This window comes from Paramormyrops kingsleyae, chromosome 15 (assembly GCF_048594095.1).
Source record: "Paramormyrops kingsleyae isolate MSU_618 chromosome 15, PKINGS_0.4, whole genome shotgun sequence".
Taxonomy (NCBI): domain Eukaryota; kingdom Metazoa; phylum Chordata; class Actinopteri; order Osteoglossiformes; family Mormyridae; genus Paramormyrops; species Paramormyrops kingsleyae.
In genome coordinates, this window is record NC_132811.1 from 13,950,426 (window position 1) to 13,976,561 (window position 26,136).

General features: G+C 39.7%; 1 protein-coding gene across 4 annotated transcripts; it reads left to right on the forward strand.

The window, feature by feature from the left end:
* Positions 1–571: 571 nt before the first annotated feature.
* On the forward strand, positions 572–25,934 carry palmdb (palmdelphin b). Of its 4 annotated transcripts, XM_023804659.2 has the most exons (9): positions 572–958; positions 5,288–5,339; positions 6,345–6,425; positions 6,991–7,121; positions 9,819–9,933; positions 10,340–10,364; positions 10,475–10,594; positions 10,951–11,994; positions 14,239–14,873. In XM_023804659.2, exons 2-9 carry the CDS (start codon positions 5,295–5,297, stop codon positions 14,277–14,279), a joined length of 1,602 nt encoding a protein of 533 aa, XP_023660427.1. In that variant the 5' UTR covers positions 572–958; positions 5,288–5,294; the 3' UTR covers positions 14,280–14,873. The 4 variants fall into 4 exon arrangements, with proteins under 4 accessions (XP_023660427.1, XP_023660426.1, XP_023660423.1 ...); XM_023804658.2 differs by having other exon boundaries at positions 10,951–14,873; XM_023804655.2 differs by lacking the exons at positions 10,340–10,364; positions 10,475–10,594; positions 10,951–11,994; positions 14,239–14,873 and adding exons at positions 21,772–24,322; positions 24,463–25,934 and having other exon boundaries at positions 672–958.
* The last annotated feature ends 202 nt before the right edge of the window (positions 25,935–26,136 follow it).

Genomic DNA, 26,136 nt, shown 5'->3' on the forward strand with positions numbered 1-26,136 from the left:
CTGCAGCTCTCAGCATCGATGTGACTAATATGGTTATCTACTGACGATCCACATAGCCAGTGCAGTTTTAATATAAACCTCACTGGTCCAAGGTAAATGAAGACAGGTTATTCGAGGGGAAGCTGTCTATAGAATAACCATTGCTAGCTACAAGACAAATCATTATATAATTATATGTCAGTTCAAATTACCTTGTCATTTATCAATATTGCTTCATAAAATGTATTAAATAACGCTTTAGATTTAACAATACAGCCTTACTATATTACATAGCAAGTTTCGCTGTATTATAGTGGTGTACTGTTTCTGTGTGTTTTTGCACCAATGCATGCACGTCCCGTGTGAATGTCTTTGTAGATCATGCCGACTGAAAGTGCTAATGACATGCAAGCCAGAACACATCCATATGTAATTAGAGAATAAATAATGAAAGTTTGGATAATCAGCACAGCTTGCTACACCACCAGTGTCTTTTAGAGCTATTTTTTTTTTTCAGGGTGGGGGGGGGGGGGGCGATCTTCTAGTTGTGTGTTAGTGCTGTTGCCTGTTCAAGTCCATCAGTGGGGGGGACAGCTGCACAGACAGCGGGAAGAGAAAGCAACCGGCTCCCAACTTTGAGTGTGTGTATGTGTGTGCGTGTGTGTGTGGAGGTGGCTATGTGGGTTGGGGGGGGGGGGTTGAGGGGGGTGCGGATTTGTCTGGCAGTAAAATGTGGACTCGCACATGGCTGAACAGCCTGGATCCGACAGGATTCGGCGGTAGGGAAGGGCTGATCCTCTTGGAGAACCCGCCCCGCTTTCGCTGGTGAGAGAGGGCAACCCTCCTGTCTTCTGTAACCTCGGCTCAACCCTCAGCCTACCTGAACTCCCGGCTTGGTGATGTGGGACCGTCTGCACGATAGTGATCTCTGACTGCCTGTACTTACCTCCCAGAAAGCCGACTCTTTCAGACACATTCGGTGAGTGCCTTTGTCTGTGGGATTTCTGTGGAGTTTGGTTATTTTCGGTCTTATTCAATTTGGCTCTATGTAGCTTTGTGGATCTCCGCTTTCCGAGAAGAATTTGATACAAAACATAGTAGATAGACAGCAACCCTTATAAACTGTTAATTGGTACCAGAAATGGCACATTGTCTCATTTTCCAGGTTACAGTAATATGCTCTTATTTTGCATGATGAATGAACTAATGAATGGTAACCTTAGGGGGTATTTCATAATCGCTTATAACCCTTTAAGCATGCATCTATTTCTAGCATACAATTCCTCTGCAGGAGGCCTGCCAGACCTTTTGTCACCGGACTTAAGATAAAAAAAAAACACTTTCCCTTGATCGCAGGACCACTCCATGTAAATCATCTCAGCATAGAAAGTCACACAGTCAGGAATTGTCACTTGTATTACAGTGGTGTTACACAGTGGTGCTCTAAAAAAGACAGTTTCCTTTTGGGGTACTCGTAAAATTGTACCATTGAAACTGATTTTCAAGGCATTTGAAAAATTCTGCATTTGGAATTACAGAATTGTAACAGACCCAAGACTTATGCGTATCACAGTTAGTATCTGTCATTTTCACAAGTACAGGTGGTACAGAGCTCGCAAATCACTGTCCAGTTAGTTTGACAGTTGCAATGCTTTAGCACTTAAACGATTAGCGATCGGATTACAGGCAGATTTAAAAACCTCGTCCCACACTTGGAACAGCCAAGCGGTGATGCCGGTGCAGGGTCGAGGAAACGGTGAGTGACATGTGGCATGCCTTTCATCACTGGAGCATCGCAGCAGCTAATGAGGGGCCATGAAATCAAAGATGTGGCAGAAAGGGTGGCTTATAGACGCGGCGTCGCCGTGCGGCTCACCCGGGAAGTGGCCCTTCCGGCCTGCCGACGGACCGCCCCATTAACTGCAGGGTTACTCAGGGCAGCGTTTGAGTTCTGTGCCATGGAGACTCTGTCCCTAACGGCGACGTCACCCGCCAGAAGCCTTCTGCTGCGGGGGCTCGCACAGAGCCACCGTGTCACATCTGCTGACATTAAAGCCGTGTGGCCGGCTAATTTTAGACCAGGCACAGGCTTAGAAACGGATTCGGTGCGAACAGGTGAGGGTATCACAGCCATCTCTAAATTTAAGACCCCCCCCCCTCCCCGCCCCACCTCTATCTGCAGACTTACATTCGGTTGCATCTGATGTGTTTGTCTAAACCAGCTTACAATCTCTCTACACTTAAACAGCTGGAAATCTTACGGGAGTGATATGGGTTAAATATATTGTCAGAGCTTTTGAGTTACTTGAGCTGGTAATTACTTGTAGTTTATCATGCTAAACGTGAAAAAAGAAAGGGAAGAGGGGAAGCACCTTTGGTCAGATGTGTTCTGGAACTTCCCAGTGTTCCATGACATTGATTAAATGCCCTTCATTCCACAGAATTCTTCTCTGTAGGTCGTTTCCCTGCTGCATTCCCATTCACGCCCACTCTCATCTTCTCTCCACATCCCACAGTGACTCATCCGGCAGTATTACATAAATTCAACCTATATACACTGTAAATCTCACATGAAAAGGGTTAAGCGATTTATTCAATTTATAAGGGCTTGTGGGTTGCAAAATGTTTTATTGACTTTTATGGAAATTTGTTATTTTATCATACATTGTTAGTTGTATGTTCTTTTTGTTCAGCCTGTGCTGTATATTTTAAGACTGATTCCCAAGTCCTGTGCTGAATGTGTTAGTCCATACAGCACAGAAACCAGAGAGACTCAGTCCTAAGTGTGAACTGTCCTACTAACAGATACCCAGAGTCCCAGAGCTCTGAGCAGGTCATTCAATGGTTGGATCATTAGTTCATCAAAGTTATGCAGCCATGGGGGGTCAATGCTGTATCCAAGAGGTCAGATCAATGGAAATCTCCACCGAAACAGTCAAATAACCAATTTAGAACCATCCTTTGGACAGATAAACTAGGAATGTCTAGATGGTTTATAAAACAGAGAAGACAAGCACATGGAATTAAGGACCAGATCAATATGAAAAATGGGCAGATTGTTTTACTTTTAATCACTTTTGAGGTGGAGCACTGATAATGATTAAGAACTGGGTTTAGTTTAACTGGTTACATTTCATAAAGCTTCAGCAGAGATTATGTCTATTTTTTACATGCTTTATGGTTCCTTCCATGTCAGATTTTAATGGGGGGTGGGGGACACTCCCGGTCACCACGTTTGGTGCATAACATGCGGTGATTTGATGCAACATGATATGCACAGCCATTCTGCAGCTCCCACCAGCTGTGTATGTGTGGGCGTGTCTGTTCCTCTTGCATATATGCGTGAATGCAGTGTTTCTGCCGACAGCAGGCTGACAGTGTGTGTCCCGTTAGTAAGAAAAATGCTGAGATGCCATGTGACTAGCGTAGATTGCAAATGTCAGTATCTCACGCTGGTGCTACAGAAACTAACATCTCACTGTGACATAACTGCCGGGTGGCGTATAATTATAAACGTGGTGGGCCCAGTCAGTGCCTGTTACGCAAGGTGACTTACACTTTGTTTATGCTGCGAGACAAACCGCACTGGAGTAGTTTAAGCACCGTGCTGAAAGGCGAACACACCACAAATCTGAACCCGACATTTTACAATTACAAACAGCAACCTTAACTATGTATTATGCTACCTACTGGCAATGTTTAATTAATTGCAAATCACTTTATTTATTTATTTATTTATTTAGAAATATTAAAATTACTTCTCAGTGAATAGACAAAAGATCCACTAGAAAGTGAACATGCAGGAATAGCTTCACGCGTAATATCTGTACCATTACGTGACCTGGAGATTTCACAGTTCACCTGAAAGCCTGCAGAAAAGGAGAGATGATGTCATTTGTTATAATTACCCATAAACAACATATCTAGTGCACAGCATGCATTTTGGTATTCCACGATTTTCTTTTTCTCCTGTTACTTCAATCCAGAATGTTGCGACTGCTTTATCCCCCTGAGACCCGAGGAAAAAAGTGTCCTTCAATTGTAGGTTATTTGTCTTTGGAGGAAATCAGACATCTTACAATTTAGATTTTTTCATTTTATTCTTATTTTAATTTCACAGCATGTCCTCTTTAGTGCACAACAAGAATAAATACGTTTCCCAACATCAGTGAAAAAATAAATGCAAAAATACAATGTCCACTACAATGGACATAAATGAATAGGTCGGGTCTCAGGAGGTTATAAGTATGACTTTCTTTGTTCATGTCTTGTTTTTGTTCAAGCCATGCAAAACATAAAGATTGTGGTCCCCAGTCAGTGGAGTTTTAATATCTTCCTCACACAAGTTTTTTTCTGAGCAGTGTTATTAAATTAAATATGAAGTCGGGACAAAAAAATAACACCTCCCTTGACTGCTAACATAAATTAACTAGGCTGGATGGATCATTGCAATTTAATGCATTAATGCTTGTGGCCTCATGAAACAAACTTGATCTTTCAGTCACATTGAAAACTTCCTGACCTTGGAAATAAGGGATCAGGGCTGAGATACAGTCATGGCTATGCACTAGAAAGAAATGCTACGCTGGTACCTTTATATAAGTGTAAAAGGTGGAGTTTGGTGTACCTATAAGACGGAGGTCAAATTTGATCATTATACTGTTAGTATTAGTACTATTACTATTAGTGGTATACTAATGGGTTCGATCAAAGTTTTAGTATAGCTGCTCTATGGTGCCCTTTAGTAAGGGAAACTGAAGGGATTCTAATATAAAAGCTGCCAATTTATTTAAATTGCCATTTAAATTAGCCTTAATTTTGGTCCTGGGAATTTAAAGTAAATATTTCACAAATAATTCATAAAAATTTGGTTATCTGAGGGTTAATTCCTCTTAACCCTAGAATGACATGGCTGATATTTTTGGAGTATTTCTCATAAAAAGAGCAGTTACTCTTTCCCCTACATTGTTACTGCTGCCAGCATGGAAGGTGAACACAGAAGACAGTGACAGGTTCCCAGTATACCACAGTACAGTTCATGCAACTTTACTGAGACAAATCTGACACCTGATTTGTCAGTGAGGCATGCTGGGTATTTCGGCTGGCCTCCACCTCAGCTAACCCCACCCCCGCCCCCGCCCCAAACTCCTGCCCAAACTACACTCCCATTGTCTGCTTCAGCGTCAGATAAACCGGCCAGTACCTCCGTCCCATCCCAACAGACCCTCAGCCCCACGGTCACCCAGCTACTGGCTCTGATCTTGCCACCTTCTTACCTTCTTAGGAGACTCCATTTTCTCTGTTCCAGGGTCGCTATGGATGAAGCAGACTTGCTGAGAGAGCGGCTTCAAGCTATAACGGTAAAGCAGCATTTTAAAATTCATGTGCGTTAAGGAATGATGTGAATATATCAGTCCCTAAAAAAGTGTTTTATTAAATTAGGGAGCAGGTATTTTTATATGTATTTGGCAATTCATTATATATATATAAGGCTTATGTTTATTCTTCATTAACTAGCAAAAAGTGTGTGCTGATGAATGAAATTATTAAAAATGATCTGACTTATATAATAAATATTGAAATTAAGTGTTTTCTGAAGGTCACAAGTAAGTCCTTGTGCAGATGACTATTAAATGATGGAGAAAAATCGTGAAGCAACACAACTGCATCTTTAGTTCCTGTGTGTTCTCAGAGCATTCATTCAAGTTGGTGGCCCTGGCTTGGGATGCTTTTGATAATTTGTTCTGCGAGGGTGAATCATTTCATACTGAAGGCTGTTTCGGACAAAAAACGAAAGACAACGGCGATCCAAAAAAATCCAACAACAGATTGTTTTTCCCTTGACGACCCACAATACACAAACTTTATTTGCTTTCCTCTTTACATAATATATTTAAAAGCATTCAGTAGCTTATTTCTGTACACTGGACATAACGTCACCCTTGAGGACAGTGACAATCATAACCTTCACACAGTTAATACCCTATTTTCTTATGGCTACATGTGTGGGCCTTTCATCACCCTCACGGCACTCGCATTCTAGTACAGTAAATGTCGTATATATGTAAACATATGTGTCAAAGGCAGCTGCTGGTATTTTTAGGGGATGAAGCCAGTGAATGTGTCGAATCTCTGAGCAGTGGTGTCACTCCCCTCCCAAAGCCCAGAAAAACGGCCTCTGACATTCGTCCCCCTGTCGGACAGAGTGGGCCGCGGCAGCTTCCCATTGGCTACCTTTTCCAAAACAAGCCTTCGTAACTGCTGTTAGAACGAGGCCTGCCATTTCCTGGAAGCTGCGTCTCCTTGGTCTCAAGGGCAAAGAGAAGTGATGTAAAGACATTTTGGCCCTTGTCTGTTCACTTTAGGATAAGAGAAAACTCCAAGAAGACATTGTCAAGAAGAAGTTAGAAATTGAAGAGGAGAAGCTGAAACTACAGTATTTGAAGGTACTTCCTTTCGCCATTCGGGGCCTGACTTTTCACACGTCAGAGTTTCTTCATGCTTTTCTGTTACCAGTGATAGAATTTCCGGTAACTGCTGCTATACTTTATGTCTACTGTGTTTAAAAACTCTAGAATAGCAAGATTTTTTTTACATACCTGAAATTCTATGTTTCAGCTAATGGTAGAATACTGACAAATAAAACATAGAATTTTTAAATAATTTGGAAGTTAGGGTGGCATGATGTCTCCAAGGGCAGCACTGTGTTGTCACAACTAAAAGGTTGTAGGTTTGACTCACTGACTCTAGGATACATTTTAAAAAAAAATTATTTCTGACACTGCTCCAGAATTTTAAATATTCATAAATTAAAAGCAGATATGTTCTGTGCTTTAAAACGGGAAATGACTGGTTTCAAAATTAATTTATAAAACTCAAAAACTCTCAGTCAAACAATTTTATTACATAGTCTAGACTGGCTATTTCTTGCTAAATTTCTTGGGCAGCAATGCATTTGTCTAATGGCAAGCACTTACCTGAGTTACACAAAGTGTCCTTCTCTGCAAACAGAAAAAATCCTTGCGGGAGCAATGGCTGATGGATGGACTGAGTCCACAAAGCGAGCAGGAACAAGAGGCCATGAAATTACAGGTCCTGAACGAACAGAAACAAGCAGGAGTGCTGCAAAGAAACATCCACAGGTACCTTGTCAGGGTTACTGCTCCCAGACCAGGCTACTACACTTAAACTTTCACTGGAATCTTCTCACAGAGTAACTGGACTACAAGTTTAGTTAATAGCCATGTTTATTACGCATTATGAACGCTTTATGAAGCTCTCACCTGTAATGCACTTTACTGTAAATACAGTACCTTCATAATGCAGTACAAAGCATTCTTAATACTGTGGGGGATTTCCCTAGGTAATTTGTAGTTATTTAATTATGTTCATTTAGTTCACCAATTTATAGCTTTCATATTTCTTATTTTTATATTTCTTTCTGTCCTTGCTACTTGCTCATTATGATCTTTGCCTCTCATACAACTTACTCTCTCCAAGGCTCCCCTGCCTTGTAATAAATAGTTATAGCCGTGTTTATAATACTTTATGAATGCATCTGTAATGCACTATTACACTTAATTGTTATACAAATGATTGTAATGCATTATGAAGGTATCTATAGTGCATTATAGATGAGGGCTTAGGAAGTATTATAATTAACACTATAATGCCTTATAACCAATAGAAGATTCTGTAATGGTTTATTAATTCTTATACTGACCATTGTAATGCATTATGAAGGTATCCATAATGCATTATTGATGACAACTTCAAGTAAAGTGTTCCCCTGGCAACATTACGTAATGTGTCACCTTGCGCCAAGTTTGTCTACACAAATAAAGTGTTAAGTCCGAGGTTGGTATCAAGTTATGCCACCTAAAATAACACCAAACATTCCTTAGTCCAGCTCTTCATCAAGGGCAATAGCTGTGGACTGAGCTGTTTCTTTCACTTCAAGAAAGACTCTGTCGTCTTATCCTGGGGAGCCTGGAGTCTAACCCAAGCACCATAGGAAACATAGAAGGGATCCATCCTGGATGGGATGCAGTTAATCACAGGTCACATCCAAGCACACACTATCAGATTAGATTAAGTTAGACTCAACTTTATCATTTCACATAAGTACTGAGAAAAAAAATGCAGTTTTGGCATCCAATCCAAAGTGCAAAATACTGCAAATGTGGTAGAAACAGCTGTACAATATATACTGTACATGTGTGATAATCACACATGTATACACATGCTATGGGCAATTTTAGAGACACAAAGTAGTCTAACTGATATAGCGATCAAAAACAATTTTACTTTCCATCCCTATAATTCAAAAGAAAAAAAAAAAAAACATTTGATCTGTCACGCTATGGTACAGTCAGAAATGTAACATTTAGCCAGAACCTCCCTTCTCCAGTTGACTGTCAAAATGGCAATTCAACAAAAGTGAGGTGCTCAGAAATGGAGAGAAAAAATGAAAAAGAGAAAATGAGAACTTTATGGCCAGGTATTTCATAAAAGATGTTGAATTTTGGTGGTGGGGCTAGCCTTTTAGTTATTGAATAGTGTGTGCTCTTTGAGTGAGAGCTCTTCTGCCGCGTGCTAATGGAACATGCATTGTGCGTGCAGTATAGCCAGTCAGCGGCCTGTGCACAGTCGGGAAGTGGGGGTGGGGGTCTTAGAGATCATCTTGTCCCTGGGTATATGCAAGACAAATGGCAGGCCTACTTAGCACTGTAGAAGCTGACCGCAGGGAATTTGTGAAACACAGGGGAAGCATGTAACTCCACAGACAAGGATCAGGGTTCAAACCCCCAGCCATTGAGGTGCAGGGCCACAGTGCAAGCCGCTGAGCCAAGAATATAGATGTATGGATGATTATTTTCTTTTTTGAGCTTGGAGCAACAACAAACACATCTGTCAATACTGAGAGCATTCAGTCCCTCTGAATGTGTTATTATCCTGGATCACTGGGCTCAGAGCCAAACAAAGGAGGTGAGAAAGGGATCCGCAGAAACCCCCCTTTTAATCATCCGAACTGACCTGCTCAACAACTGCAGAAACTAGCCTGATTCCCAGAGGTGATCGCCACTCCATCACCAAACAAAAAGGCTAAAATAAGTCTTATTACTCAGGAACCCTATTATTGTTCATCAGTCCCAGAATTGTTGGTATAGAAATATTATGTCAAGACATTAACCTTGTGGGAATGAGAGAAAGAAAGACTATCTTGAAGAAGTAAGAACAATGCATATTGTGTACAGGGGGGCATGGCTACCCTGGCAGATTCAGGGGGCCCAACACTTTATAGAGGCCCTTGAATACATAAAATAATACAATTGTAGAATATAAGGGAGATGGTGGGGTGACATTTTATCAGGGGCCCAGAATGTATAGCTACACCCCTGACTGTGTATAATAATAGGTATATGTGTATGTCATAGGGAAAGACTCACTCTCTGTTTGTAAGATATTATGAGATGTCCTGGAAACTGTGAAGGCTTCTCTGTTTGTAAGATATTATGAGATGTCCTGTGAAGGCTCAAACTGTGAAGGCTCAATATTAGAATTTAATCTCTTGGATCACTATAAAGCTTTTATCCATCTTCATACTCTTAGGGGAGATATCATGTGCAGTTAAACTGATCTTCAACTAATTTTAATCTAATCTCGATCTCTTACTGTAATCTTATGATATTGAGATGCCCATGTGGTCTCAAGGACTTATTCTTCCCTACCGTCTTGGAAGGTTTCGATCTCAACAGGACAGGTTCTGTTTAGATACAAGTTCTGTTTTTCCCCCAGATAGTGCTGTAACATGTTAATGGTCTGCATCTGGCTTGCAGGATAGAGAAGGAAATAGAGGCTCTGGAGAGTCGGGAATTGACAATATCAGAGAACGAGATGCTCGTTCTGCAACGGCTGAAAGAAGTGGAGAAGACAGCTGCGGACATCATAAAGGTATTGCACATCTGATACTACTTGTGTTGGACAAACAACATCAATCCGCTGTCTTAGTTTTATGTGATGTGTGATTGACAATAAAAGAGGCATTACGGTTTGTGCAGTGGTTTCAAAGTGGAATTCAGCCTATACAGGGACTAGTTGGTGAGTGAGTGCTTGGTGGACTTTACAAGGCCAGATGTTAATGAGGTCACCAACAGATGGGTACTGGAAGAAACGGTTACGACAACGGACAATGGGTATGCAGGTGTATGCAGGTTGCTTCCTGTTTGTTCTTAGTATGAAAGTCCCTTTTGTGGCTTTGAACAGATTAACTTGATGTTTGCGCTCTTCACCTTTCAAATATTTTTTTGCTTGGCTTTTCTTCCTGAATTTGATTTTGAACTACTATATCTCTGCACAGGAAGTAAATGCTGATATCCAGCCAGGTAATTACTTTTGTCACTACGTCTCCTGTCCTTTGATAGGTGTTTATTTCAATTTTTATCAAATTTAATCAAGCAAAAGTGGAAAGTAAGAGGTGTCCATTGCCTTGCAGATCCAATACAATATGTTTATTCAGCAATTCCAGATATTCCAAAGTCCTTCAAACCTTCCAAACAGCTCAAGAAGATGTCAAGCCCAAAGTTGGACCCTGACCCTGAAGAATCTAAACAAGGTAATCTACTTTGACCTAATTATTAAAAATGCTAACAGTGCCTTTGATAAAAGCTGTTGATTTTTTTATAATTAGGCTATTTTCTCTGGCTTCATGGTGTGTTATGCTATTTAACTCAAGAATAAGAAAACTGTTCATCTTTAGCATTGTATAGTGACTCATTATGGTAAATAGATGCGTGGAAATACAATTACTTATGAAATATGTTTCTGAATACTTGATGCAGTTACACTTAAAGATTAAAATTAAGCAATGAGTCCAGTTGCCAGTTATTCATATGAAAAGGCAGTACAGGAGTCTTACTTCCCTACATGATGCTTGTTACTCTATACTCAAAGGGTCTCTTTTATCCACAGCTTTATTTGTAATGGAAATAAACGTGCAGAAGGACATGAGAACTGGAAAGAGCCAAGTTCTATCAACAGCAACTGTCACAACAGAAGATCTACCAAAGAAAGGCATCAAGGTATACGATGATGGGAGAAAGTCAGTGTATGCCCTGCCCTCTGATGCCCAAAGAGTCCAAAATGGGGTGGGAGAACTTACCCCTCAAGAGGTGGAAGAGCTTCTTAGGAAGGCCACGGAGAAAAGTCTCGAGGCTGACGTGGAGTATCATGACCCTGTGTTCTCAAGTCCCTACAGCAGACCATCCACTCCCAAGAGACAGAACCTGGACCAACTCAGCCCCAGGCCTGCTCCTCGTCGAGAATCCTTCAAGAACGTAACTTCATCTCAGAACATCCAGAACAGTGAGGTGACTCTTCTTCAGGGGCAAAAGATACAAGAATTGTCTCACATTCCACTCCATTGGTCCACAAGGAAGGTCCAGCAGCCTCCTGAACACTCCAAGGGCAACCAAAATAATATTCCCATCAGTGGCCAAACACCCTTAGATTTCGAAATGTACTTTGATGGAAACAGGTGCAGTCCAGCACTGTCCATTGAGGGTGATAGAGCAGCCCTACCCTTGGATTCCAGTCTGAGTCACCAGGACCCCTTTCCTGAGATTTCCAAACTCAATATTCTGAACACTATGCCAGAAAACATAGACTCCTCCAAGCCAGTTAGCATGATCTTCATGGGTTATCAAAACGCAGATAATGATGAGGAGGGGGAAGTCATCCAGGCAGAGCTGGTGGTCATCAACGACGACGACAACAGTCCTGACATGCAGCTATCCTACCACCCCGACGGCTGCTGCAGCAAAGTCTTCCAGCCAAAGATGAACAGGAGCTCCAAAGCAAAGCAGTACCTCGCCGACACCAGATCCACCCTGAACCAAAATTACACACTGCCTGATGCAACAGTTCAGGTTCAAGGGCAGCAATCTGGGCTGAGTCAGGCTCAGCAGAGTTTTGAGCAGATGGTTGATGATGGTACCAAAGACCCTTCCACTACAGGTAGTAAAAGGAAGGAAAAGCACGGCCACTTGTTAACCCAAAAGACCTCATTAAACACTAACCTCCTTCCCTCTTCTGAAAACACTTTCAAGAATGCACTAACAAGCCTGCTATTCTCTTGAAACACAACACATGCTGGACATAGTCACCTAGTAGTACTACTTTTGTATAAATATATCAGTAAGTTTGCTGATTGTCATGCAATTTCAAGCTGTCCTTTGCACACTAACTGTCTTGAATAAACTTTTGTATGGTTTCAACAAGAAGTACATACTCTAACGGCGTCGACTGTTTGTTCAGAAATCTGCCGTGTCGAACTCCTGTCTCCACCCAGTGGCCGAGGCTGATGCGCTTGTGATTTGTCACTAACATGCTTGTTTCAGCTGTGCTTTGCTCATTTAGCTACCAGTCCATTTCTGAGTCATTGGTTTCACACATCATCATGTGCTGTACTTTTTCTATTTACCAAACGTCGTGCTTTTGCCTGCTCATAAAAAAATTTGCATTAGCACCTGCCAAATGTAATATTCGATGACTATAATGATTGTTCATCCCTTTCCCCTTTCTGTAACTCCTGTTTTGGTTTGAAACCTGCTGTGCACATTTTTAAATTTGTTTTTCAGCAATATTAACCAAACATTTGGAGAAATATAAACTTTTTTTATGATGGTCTTTTATGATCCTCAAGATGTTACACATACCACAAATCAGTTCTAGATGTTTATCATAATAAGGAAACTGAAAATGCTACCGTTTTTGATTGAGGCTGAATTAGATTATTTATTTCGCAGGGTGGGCAAATTATTTAATTAAAGACTGAGAAAACATTGTACAACTGGATAGGCAAAACAGGAAAGAAACCTAATTATTTATGCATAGGCTGCATTTAAACAGACACTCTATCGAAAAATGACAGCCAACCGCTGTAACATAAAGTGCAAATTGCATTAAAAAATGCTAATAATGTGTTAATATTAATCTTTGATTTTCTATGCAATATATATCTGCTAATATCTTATCACTTTCAGTAATTTCTCAACTACTCTTTTGACATTAGTATATTTACCAGTGTGTATGCCTGTGTATGGTATTCCGAATCAAATTTCAAAATAGATCCTTATTATGCTTCATGACAACCCACAGCAAGGAATACATCATTGCATTATATCAGTCACAGAACCTGCCTCCCAACTACTTAGCCCAGTTCAATAGTTGAAAATGCAAGGGACTGAAACTAAAGTGACAGCTTATAATATATGCTTGAGTGGTACTTATATAACATTTCTCAAGTGTTGCATAAGAAAATAGATTCCAGAGGCTGAATTACACCTGCCTTTTCAAATGCATCGCTTTCATAGTACCCAATTTCTCTTCAAATGAATCTTAAAAGCAAAATCTGTTATGTAAGCAGGCTTCACACAACACTGGCAGCACTCATAAATCTGCTGTATTTTAATGAATATATGCACAGTCTCCTGTTTTACCCCCAGATTATTACTTAGTACCAGGAATCATATATTAAAATATTTAGCACATTCAAGGACAGTAAAATACTATGTAATAAAAATATAACTGGGCAGATATTTTGATAGAATAAACGTAAAATATTTTTAATCATCAGGTATTGTAACTAAAAGTACAATAATACATTTTCCCTTGGTACAATTCTATAACATGCAGGGCATGTAACATACATGTTATTAACGTTATTATGTTTATTTTCAGAGAACTGGGGAATTCCCTGAAATTTCTGATATTTGGAAATAGATTGTAGTCATTCACTTTTAGATTTTAAATAAGTTTAAACAAATAACACAGGGTCAACAATGTTTTCCAATAAGAATTTCTTAAATAGGCTATATATTGACACTAATAATAATAATAATAATAATAATAATGATTTTGAGGATGATGATCATGGATAGTGCTTTTTAAGGACCAAAATATGCATATATTAGATGAGAATGGGTAAACAAAGAACACAGAGCACATCTAGAGAATTATATACAACACAAGAATAATATATAGAGACCATTATATAAAACATAGTATACTGTGTAACAACAGGGGGAAATGTAGTACAGGATTGAAATGCATTTATATATATGTGTGTGTGTATGTGCATTGTTAATAACAGTATAGTAATGCAGTGGTACATAGTATTTAAGAGGTTATACAACACAAACAGATATTATGGGTGATGTATGAGGTGTACTGAAATTTTCTCTGTACTCTTCCCCACAGCATTAAGAATGAGAATGGCCAGGCTAGGGAAAAGGGTATAATCTCCAAAGAATACGATTCTGGTAGCTGCCTTAAGTATGTCCTGAAGAGCAGCACACCAAAGTGCATATTCATCTCTGCACAATGCAAGACAGAGTGGATGAGACTATAGCGGCTGCAGCAAGGCTGCGGAGTCTGAGCACTTTCACAAATCATTTCAGTCGGTTTGTCCGCAATAGTTTCCTTCGCCGAATGTTCAAATTGTTTGCATAGTTGTTTGTGTTTTACGTTCCATATCTCACTATATGTAATCTCTCTGCTGGCACTGTTTATTAGACTGATTACTGGACTTAATAAAATCGTATTTAGACAATTATGAACCATTAAATAGTATTTGCCCATTAAATAGGAGTGAAAACAAACACAGAGATCTGTCCCAAAGGCATTCAGTATAGCTACTATTCCCCGGTAAAGAAAGTAACATATCAACAAAAAAAGTGTCACTAAAAACATAAATAAAAAAATATTTTGCTCACATGTGTACTAATTCATATGATCATCACAGTGCAGGAATCATTACATCAAAAATTTCTTTTCACTGATTGCCACAATTTGTATTCAAGAATCTTTATTATTAAAAATCTTTAATGACAAAGCTTCATGTGCAGTGCACTCATTTCTTGCTTTTTCTTACCCTTGTATATTCAGTATATCCAACATAGCACCTTTAAATACTGATTCTAAAACGTTTAAGCATCAAAACTTGGTCAAGACTATACAACCTGGACTACTATGTTGCAACTTCTGAGTGAATTATATGTTGATTTAGCGAACAATGAAATAAGCACATGAAATTAAGAATTTGAGATATTGTTTGCTTGTGATGGGTTGGCGTCCCATTCTGGGTTATTTCCTGCTTGGTGGCCATAGTTTTAGGGACAGGCACCAGACTCCTTTGGTCCTGCATAGGACAAGTTGGTATGGAAAGTTAATGGATGGATGGATATTGTTTGGAAATCAAAGCTCGTTGTAGCTCAGTGGTTTTGTGCACTGCAGCTCTGATCGCAGTGTTGTTGGATCAAATCCTGAGGTTGGTGGAACGATTTCACAATTGGGTCCTTGTGCAACACACTTATCCTAAGTTCCTCCAGGGATCGGCTGATCCTGCTTTCACAAATATATGCTGCTTCAGGTCTGCTAAAGAAATAAATGTGAACCATCACTGAAAATGTGCAAATATGAGGGTCACACTGTGTACAAAAGGAATCTGCACAGAAAGCTTTTTGGAGCAGTGGAAAGACAAGAAGAATGTATAATTACAATGTACTTCTGTTCATGTGTCAAAAAATAAATTGTCCTTTTGCATGACCTTATACCTGAAGATTTCCCTTATAGCTATTCCATTTTAATGAATTACTTCCTGTTTTTTGTTTGCTGTTTGGCTTTCAAACAAATAAAACAAATAATTGTATAATGGTAATTTGGTAATTTTTTTTCTTAGAAAGATTATCTATTATATGTGAATGACAAATATGGAACATAAAACAATCTGATAATTAATAATAACTTCGAAGGAAACAAACATTTTCATATTAATTCAAAGGGTGGCACGTGCATCTTAATAACAAACAAAAATTAATTATGCACCAATTTTTATTAATTTGAGGAGGAATTCTGAACATTAAAGGATGTCAGAATTCTAAGTTTCAAACTCCCGGATAAAAATTACCAGATAAAAAATGTCATTCATAATCTAGGACACAATATGCATGGACTAATTAAAAAGTACTCTGTATTTTGCTTGCTTATGTCCCATATGTCATTATTAACCTGTGGACTTCGGAAATAAGGATACTGACATGGATTCCTGCTTCTGTGCGCCTGTGTGTGCGGGCCTGTGTGTGTGTGTTGCGCACAAGATGTGCTGCATCGCTATTGGTCAGTTCCGCCACATTCAATCAGTCCTCACATCGTTGTGGTTTGTGCGAGGCAGAGATTCAGCCACTCACAGCCAACGCAGCACTGGCAGCAGGTAGGTTGGGAGCAAAGTTTCTAAATGTTCCTTGCAATAAGATTTAAAAACTAAATCTGGCTGCTTGCTTGACAAGTAGAGGCACTGGGGAAATTATAGGGTTGGGGGACTAAGCAGTGGACAGTGGTGGGGGCTTTTAACCCAGAAGATGAGAGAGTAGATAAGATTAGATGCGGATTCAGGATACCTTAGTGGATTTAAGGGCTGCTTTTTGCTCCGTTTAAGCGTGTGAATTGAGTGAAAACCCCTGAAGACCATCTATGAAAAAAGAAGGCTGTTCTAACAAGAGAATATTCAGGTGCATGCCTTTTGTACATTAATATTAATATTTGTCTCGTTTATTTCCTTGGCAACAGTATATTTTATATTGCAGGAGAGATAATGTTCCGTAGGTCTGATGATTTGTGATGCTGTGAAGGAGTTTAAAAATATAATAGCATATATCAACAGATGTTATGCATCTAAGTTTGCGGAGACAGGAGTGATTATGAATGATTAGGGTCAATGAGTATTTAGCATTTTCATATACTCTTGAGTTGCAGGTAACATTATTGTTATGCAAAGAACATCACAGTCCTGGTATCACAAATACACATTCCAGAGCAAAATTAGCTTGCTGCCAACTGTTGCATTTGAAGTTTGTAGCCGTTTAGCATACCTGGCCGTATGATGGCCGGCTGTGTACCTGATCAGCACGCAGCCTTTTCCTATTGATCACAGACAGTTAAGTATCTTGTTTTGTGTGTGAATTTTTTCTTGAATGTGTTTCTTAGTGTTGCAATTGGGATCATAGTAGCAAATATATTACGTCGGGTTTAAATCCCTGAAGGGACAGTACTGTTTCAATTTCAATTTAAAATGTGTAACAAGTTGCCCTTAATTGTAATTAAGCAGAATAACTAAAAATGCCAACATGGAAAAATAAGAAATAAACGTAAACATTATAGCTCCGCTGTTCATATGACCAAGACAACATTTATGAGACCCATTAAGTTACACTAGAACTTGATCAGAAGCTCCTTTGCCACTATGTGAATTAGGAGCCTTGGTGAGGCGTCCAAAGAGTCATCAAGCTGAGAAACTCATCAAGTGAGGAGTGATGTTGAAAAGGGACACTCGGGCTGTGGCAGGGTCGACGCTCGTAGCTCTGGAAAACGCCGTTCATAACAATAATTTGATTTGACGCAGGTGCTGACGAGCGGATCCGCGAGGCTCCGCCAGCAACCGTTTTTGGCTTTTTAGTTCGCGCCGTCACCATCCGTGCCGAGGCTCCCGGTCTGTTCACCGAAAAACAAATCATCTGCCGCACTTCCTTTGTGACATGGCTCGTCTCCACCACATCGAAACATAACCCCTGAGCTGCTTTCCCACCAAGGTTCCCACACCTATGAATCATGGCATTATTCCAGTCCGAAAGGAACACAAGAACGTCCTTGGTAATGACAGCAACAACTGAAGCACCCTCGCCTCCTGTCGCAATGCCGAAAGTCACAAATACAGGGTCTTGCATCACTCATGGCAAAAAGAAAAAGGAGTTATTTGGGTCTGAGGAAGACAGCTGGGCCAAAATGTCAGCTTCAAGCTGCCTTGTTTTTGGCCCTGATAATTTGTTGTGGAACGCAATGAATCCAGGCGCAATCAATCACAATTAATCAAAATCAATTTTTGCAATTCCAGAGAAGAGCAATGACTATGTCCACTTATTAACCATGAAGCAAATGCACATAGGTTAGCAGGTTACCATGGAGACTGCAATTTGGGACTTGGGGGCCCAGGAGGTAAAAAGTGTGCAAAGTAATTTTATCTGATAAAGACAGAAGTCCATGGACAAACAGGACTGGATTTGTGCCATCCATTTTCCATAGCTGCTTACCCAGTACAGGGTCATGGTGAGCTTGGAGCCTATCCCAGGAAGCACAGGGCACGAGGCAGGGGACACCCTGAATGGGATGCCAGTCCATCGCAGGGTGCACACACACACACACACAAACACACACACACACTCACACATAAAAGGCAATTGAGTCACACCAATTCAACTAACCGCATGTTTCTGGACTGCGGGTGGAAACTGAAGTGCCCAAAGAGGGCATGTGAAGCTCCACACGCATCGAGCTGGGGGCCAGGCCCAAATCCCCAAACCCGGAGATGTGATGTTATAGTGCCAACCACAGAGCTAGCCCAATAATGAAATAAATAACACTCTAAAAATAAGTGGCCGCAAACTCCCTGCTTTCCATTTAACGGCGTATGCAACCATCAGGGTATAAAGCATGGCGGCTTTAGAGAGGCATGTCATTTGGTGGAGATCATTTCCATCTGTCTGCTCAGTGTGAACCTGTGGGAGGGAGAAAGAGAGGCATCTCTGCCCGTCCGTCTGTGTCCTGCATTATTTAATGCGCGTTATTTAATGCATGTGGAACGATTAGAAGAGAAGCCGGTCTACTCTGGACCTCCCCTTCCCATTGGGCTGATCTTTCCAAATTGCTCTGTCCCCTGAGGTAACCATGGTGCATTGACATTTTCAGCCTGTTATTTTGATTTGACTCCTAATACATGCAACGTGACCAGGGAAGTAAAGCGGGGTGAACTTTGTGGGTGCAAATTTGTGCATTCTTTAAATGACTTCAGAGGTTTCTGTGGCCGATTAACCTAACAATATCCGTTTATCAAAATGTGGAATAGTTATTTCCAAATATTTTTTTTTCTTGTTTGAGATGCTGCTTTTTCTGTAATTGTGCCTAATTAGATTTTTTCCATGAATAACTTAATTATCCCTAAGGGCATCACAAATACTTTTTTATGTTTTGTTCATGCTGTAGCAGTAAAACAATGGCATTATATTTTGATAAGTTGTGCCTGCCACTTGAGGAAAAAAAAAATGAATTGGATAATTGCGGGGTTGCATAATTAATTACTAGAATATCATTGATTCTTACAAAAATTAATATAGATTTTGTTGACTCGCTCAATTCTTTCTTGATAACATGAGCAACGTTTACAAACAATAACAGCAGCACTGGAGCGTAAAATGACAAATGAGGGCAGAGGATTATGTAGCTATTACTGTTCACAGACAGCGACATTCTGGTGTTCAATCGATTATTCCGTCCTTTGGTGTGAAAGAGTTGGGCTCTGGATCGACGGCTGGCCAGCGCTTGGCAGCAGGCGCGAATGACATCACCGTCCAGCGTGTCTGCGAACGATCTGGTGATTAATGCCCCTCAGCCCCTGCTGCTGACTGGCGCCGGAATCGCTGCGAGGCGAGACTCCATTTTGAGAGAGAGGCACTCAGTGTTCTGACAGACATGAGAAGCAGCAGAAGAGTTAGTGCAAGCTAGACAATGATTGAATTTAAACATGTCAGATGATATTTTATTTGGGTAAAACGGACAGTTTTTGCAGAATTTCCCAGGGTTTTTTTTTCAGTTGTACAGGAAATATTTTTAGGAGCATGAGGTTATCTAAATCTGGGAAGGCAATGAGAAGATTAAACCATTCCGGGTTTAAAAAAGCATTTAAAAGCATCCCGACATAATTAATGTGTAATAATAGGGGAATGTTGGAATTTGACAAATCAGTGAATATCAGTGAGTTACAAATGCAGTCTTTATGGGATGATGTATAGATTTACCAATATTGAACAATGTAAAGAGATTTTAATCAAATTAAGCAAAAGTCACAAGCCAGCTCAAATGACTGTTTTCGTAACCTGGAATATCATTTGCTCTGCGAGTAATGTTCAGCGTCGTTTCCTCAGATTAATCAGCTTTAAAAATAAGTACACAAACATAAATCATCACCCTGTTGTGGATTAGCAAGAGAGGTAAACAAACATAAATATTCTAACAGGAAAAAAGTATATTAAGGATATGATGAAGACAGTGTCATCGGTTAGGGACATATAAACATTTTTTTAAAGAACAACAACAGGTGTCCCTAATTGAAGTGCAGTGATGGTGTGATTCACCAGGTCTTAAGTTATCCAATATTCATAGCACACTTCATTGCCCATACACATTTTTGTTGATTATTAGATTTACATAATAATAATAATTATTATTATAATTATTATTATTATTGTTATTGGTTGGTTAAGAATTTAGTAAATTCTGCAGAAATCGGGAACTCTCTGCAGCTCAGTTATGCTGTCGTCCTGTGGATTCTGTTTTCATTTGTGGGACTGGGTCCCAGGCCCTAGGTGTGCAGAGTTCCAAATAATCTTTCCTGACCTCTTCTCTATCAGTGACAACAGCCAAGCGTGAGCCGCAGGGATGAACCAACAAAAGCGTGGGTGAAATATTCCATCATTCAGCCTTACATAACAGCTCCATTCAGATGGATCTCTGTCCTGCCCAACTCCGCACAAGCTGGGATCTGAATGCTGAAGAGGAAACACTAGGAAAAAAAAAACAACACTTTTAAATCTCCTTCTTAGTCACATCTTTTACACTCTTAAAAGTTCCAGTACATTACTCAGAACTGATAGCCCATTTGCTGAGACACCTCAAGGAACCATGGGAGGAGTCTAATTTCAGTTCATTTTTTATATAATGTTTCATTTTAGCACTGTAACTTTTTTCAATGTCATTTTTCAGTATATTGATAAGAGAACAACTGTGACAATGTCGAGTAGTTATTAGCCTTCAAAATAATTCACCTGTTTACTCCCCAATTAAATCCAATATGTGAATTTGTTTGCTTGTCTTTCTTAAATTAAATGGATGACTGCTCAAACTGAGAAATTTCATTTTGTTCCCGTGTACAACACAGACTTTAACATATCTAATGTTTTATGGATCACTAATAACATGCATTTGTAAAAGCATATATGTGGTGTTTCCTTGTGATCTTGACTCAGAAACTCCATTACATTAACAAATAAATAAAAAAATACTGCAAAGTGCATCATTAATGTTGCTCCCTGGCTGTAGGCTGTAGGGCAAATTGCTTGCAATTATTGTTGGAATTTAAGCAACCATTATTATGTTTTTTTATATGTATTCAAATTTGTCATAATAAAAGTTATGCCTTTGCACAGAAAAATTAAACATTTCATTTTGAGAGATTTATAGCAGTACTACAATGACAAGAAGTTTCAAATAAATCATAAAACATATATAATAATAATAATACATTCTATGATTAAATATGAAGCACTACTAATTTATAGTTAATCTCTTATATCTACTGTAAGTAATAGTGGTAAGATGTTAGTTATTGGTTCAAAATACTTTCAGACGCTAAAAAAAATGGAAAATTCACTATGTATGGCTAACAAAGGTTAGATGTGAATCCATTTCTAATAAACAAATGGTTAATAATAATGAATTAATGCATAAAACAGAGTTCTTATATGCTGTGATACACATTTCCAAAAAAGTGATCTGGGGTTTGTGTTTTTATATATAGCTAATGGTCATGGAATACATTGCACTGTATGTGTCACGCTTCAGTAAAACTTTTAAAACAAGTAAAATTTGTAAAACACTTATATAAATGTATTTCATTTTGCTTTACAGAAAAGTACAGCCAGAGAGAAGCAGACAAATGGAAATGAACTGAGAGAAGGCAGCAGCGACACTCAAAATCAGAAACAAAAAGAACAAAAATACTTTCCACAAGAAGTAACCATGGAGACCAGCCAGCTATCAGAAATGGCTACCGTCAGGGACCATAAAATGGATTCTGGGGAGACAGAGGTGGCTGAAAATAAGGGCTTGTCTGAGGAGGCTGAAACAGCTTGGTCCAGTGCAGATTCTTCAGAATCCAGAATGAAAGAAAACGTAGACATTCTGACAGACTTGCCACAATGGACAGCAGACAATGAGGAACAACACAGCTTAGAAAATGGGAAGGAGACAGACAATATGTATCAAAAGGAGGCTTTGATCTTGGAAACAGAACATAATTATCTAAATCGCACGGAGTCCATGACCTCCTCTGTTTCCGACACAACTTCTAGTGCAGGAACAGTTTGTGAGAATGAAATGCTTCAGAAAACACAAGAGCAGTCAGACCAGGAGCGATCTGACACTCCAGTGTTGCCCACCACAGAGGACACTGAAGAGAGTGAGGCCACAAGAACTCCAGAACCAGTGATAGAAGAAGTTGCTATGGATAACCTCAGTGACAACAGAATACAGGTGTCCATTATAGAAGACTGTATTGGCGAAGAAGCCTCTTCTGGCATCTCCACATATCTTGACCCAGGTGATGCTGACTTGAATTGTATTTTGCGGGTTGAGATAGAACCTGTCCCCTCTGATAATGAGACTGATGAGAGATGGAGGGCCATCTTTTCCTCCTCTATTAACAGGGAGGATGATGATTCCTACATGGATGAAATCCTAAATTTAAGTGCCCAAGAACTCTTTGTGCAAAAAGTTGAAAGGAATGTGGAGAACATTGTAGAAATCAACCAGAGCGATGACAAAGACTTCCCTGACCATGAATACTCTCTTGATCAATATGAGCACCACACCCCAGACTGTGATGATGCTGTAGACCAATATGAACACCACGCCCTAGACTGTGAAGATGCTCTAGAGCAGTATGATAACATCGCCCCAGACCATGAAGATGCTCCAGAACAATATGATAACATCACCCCAGACACTGAAGATGTGCTAGACCATTATGATAACCTTACCCTAGACCATGATGATGCTCTGGATCAATATGAGCACCCATCCCCAGATGGTGAAGATGCTCTCGACCAATATGATAACCTCACCCCAGATCATGAAGACACTCTTGACCAATATGAGCACCACAATCCAGATCATGAAAATGCTCTAGACCAATATGAGCACCATATAACAGATCTTGAAGACTCTCTAGACCAATATGAGCATCACATCCAAGACCGCGAAGACATTCTAGACCAGTATGAGCACCATGATGACTATGAATTTGAAACTCAAGAGCACCCCAGTATAACTCCCTCCCTATTTCACGGCTTATCAAAAATATCAGAAGATGAAGAGGAGTTCAGTCATGGTTTAAAATGCAATACAAATGATTCAGAGTCTTCAAAAGTAAATACTAATAAGAAAGTTCCTCCTGACTACTGTGTAATTCAGGAGACAAAGAGTGAAAATGTCAGTACAGAACATGTGGATTTTCGGGTTGCAAGAAAGCAATGGCTAAAAATGGAAGAGGAGACAAAATACCAGATTTATCAACCCACTTTTAGGCAAAGAACATGCCAGGGAGGACACAACTCCATGTACACCCCCGTTAGAAATATCAACAGATCAAAGAAAGAACCAGAGTTGGACTCTACAGCACTGAATGATTATTCTCAGACTCATCTCAGCCCATGCTCAGAGGACTCTGGCCTTGATGATTCCAGCTACAGGTCTCCTTGTGATGATGAGAGCCCAATTGAAAGGGAAATTCGCTTAGCTATGGAACGCGAAGAGAACCTGAGACGGGAGCGGGGAATTTCCAAAGTCTACAATGCCAATGAATGCACACAAGCTACTGGCAAACCAGTCATTCTTCAACCTGGAAAAATTGACAGAAGACTGAATCAGGAGATTGAAGAAAGGAGAAAGATGTTTGAGGCAAAGGAAGACAATTGCAGATTCCCAAAGTCCCCCAGCATTAAAACACCATCCTTCATCATTACCTCCTCCCCGTCAAAAGGCCAGCTGTGCCAAGAGGTGTCAGGCAATAGCGTGATCATCTTAGAACCTGAGCAATACCCTTCCAGCCCAACACGCTGCAAGAAAGACACCAATCCATTAGCAAAGAGAGCCAACGAGTGGCCATCAGATGTGTCCAACGTCGTCATACTGGAGGCTCCCGCCATGATCACACGCAGCTCGTCCGAGTTCTGCCTGAACTCGGTCTGCCAGGATACTCAGGACAGCACGTTTCTGAACAACCCCTTCTTCAAGTTACGTTCCAGGAGCACCCAGTCCCTGATTGATGACGAGATAAAGATGGTCAAGCAGAGAGAGGAGGAACTGAAGAAGCAAAGGGAAAGTATATATGCTAAAGATAAATGCAGCACAACACTAATGTCACCAAATGCACTGGATAGTCTGGCCTACAATAAGTCAGGTATTTAAGTCATAATTTTATATGATTTCGTGTTCATTTATCGATCAAATGGTGTGAGTATGATCTGCGTTACATTAGTTTATTTATCTGTTACTTGCTTCTATACAGATGTGATTTAATTCCCTGATTATTCTCAACAGAACTTCCAGTGAAATGTAAGTCTTCTCCCTCCTCCCCAATGAAGTCAGCCTGCAAGGTGGATCATTCCTGTGAAAACAAAGTAAACCATCTTTGCTCGTAATCCTCCCCTCTATCGCGATGTCACTGTCTTTGAATATGGTTGCCGTAATGAATAAAAACAACCGCACTAATGTTGACTAAATCCTGACAGTGTGGCTGTTCTTAGACCAATCACGAAGAGTCAGCATGTTCATTACCTTGATTTAACCAAAAACCGTCTGAAGTTATCCAGGTGAGTCTCTTTCTTAGTTCACTCTTTCTGGAGTTTGACGCAAGCTGTACGCTGGTAGGGGGTAATGAGTTAGACAGTCGTGCTAAAAGTATTGGAGAACGTCGGCCATTGGCCAAAACATCTGTACTTTGAGCTTAATTTCATGAAACTGCAGGGCAGATGTCATGTATATCAACACTTACTGCTTGTGTAATGTCATTGCTACATAGTTAATACGCGGATAAGCCAGAACAAAGTATTGTGCACATGGCAGATACCTGGTTGTTGAATGCAGTGTTTAGTCCACAGTTATTTATGTTGGTGTTCATGTCCATTAAAGACAGAAGTATTTTAAATGCATCCCTGGCTACATAGGAAATACTTATTGTATTTTCTCCATTCTTAAATGCATTTTCAAGAGAATTTAAAATTAGTATACATATAATATATATTGTATGTTTAAACTATTCATATAGCTGAAAATTAGTACTGTATAGGTTTTCTCATTCTATTATGACAATAGAGGTGACACAATTAAACTTTTTTTATCTTTCACCTTCAAATAATCATAATTGTCCCTTTTGTACTTTATCTATATACATGCATACAAATGACAATTGAATGCATTGCAATACGTATTATAAAATTCCTCCTGTTCTATGCTGTATTTTATGTCCTGTCGTCCTGCTTTTGTAAACTTGAATTGCCCAACAATATTTAACATAAAGCAATGCTTAATTTTTATATAATTAGTACAAAATAAAGTTACAATATTGACTCATTTTTGACTATTTTTCATAATGCATGTATTTATATTTGACCGCTTTCTCCACACGATATATTCAAATAAGCATTTGCATATAAAGGTAATGTTTCTTGGTAACTTTTTTGTGTTTGTTTGGAAGGGCTGCTAATATACGAAAACGCTGAAAGGTTCCTTAGCTTTGGCGTAGTCTGACAATCCTGAATACGTCTCATTTCCTTTACAAATGTTTTTGTGTGCTTTGTTCTGTAGTGAAGACGATTTCTATTAAATGCTCCGGCTTTGCTTGCTTAGCTTCGAATTTTAGCTACCCACGTCTGTACGAACGAATCCGTGTCTAATGCAGAGCCGCCACAATTGCCTTCAGTGTTATTTTTTTCTTTTGTGTTGTATTTTTAATTCAAGTGCTGAAAAAAACCACATTGAAATAAAGATTTATGAAGCATATGAGAGTAAAACTGTGTTATTTCCAATTTGTTAAGTATGGACCTACTTAAATATTTAGGGTAATTCTTAATGAGGTCTGGCAGCATTTTAAAATTGCAGAAACTTAACGGAGTTGGGCCTTCGCATTTATGCCATTTCCTGTTAGTTCCAGTAACCATCCCAATACAATTTAGCACAAACTACAGGATACCACGCAGTGCTCTGTGAAATAGT

Excerpts from the sequence above, each read along its gene's own strand:
- palmdb (XM_023804655.2), top strand. The coding sequence starts at position 5,295 with ATGGATGAAGCAGACTTGCTGAGAGAGCGGCTTCAAGCTATAACG. Across the intron at positions 7,122-9,818 it reads CTGCAAAGAAACATCCACAG|GATAGAGAAGGAAATAGAGG; the intron begins GTACCTTGTCAG and ends TCTGGCTTGCAG. Across the intron at positions 9,934-21,771 it reads CAGCTGCGGACATCATAAAG|AAAAGTACAGCCAGAGAGAA; the intron begins GTATTGCACATC and ends TTTGCTTTACAG.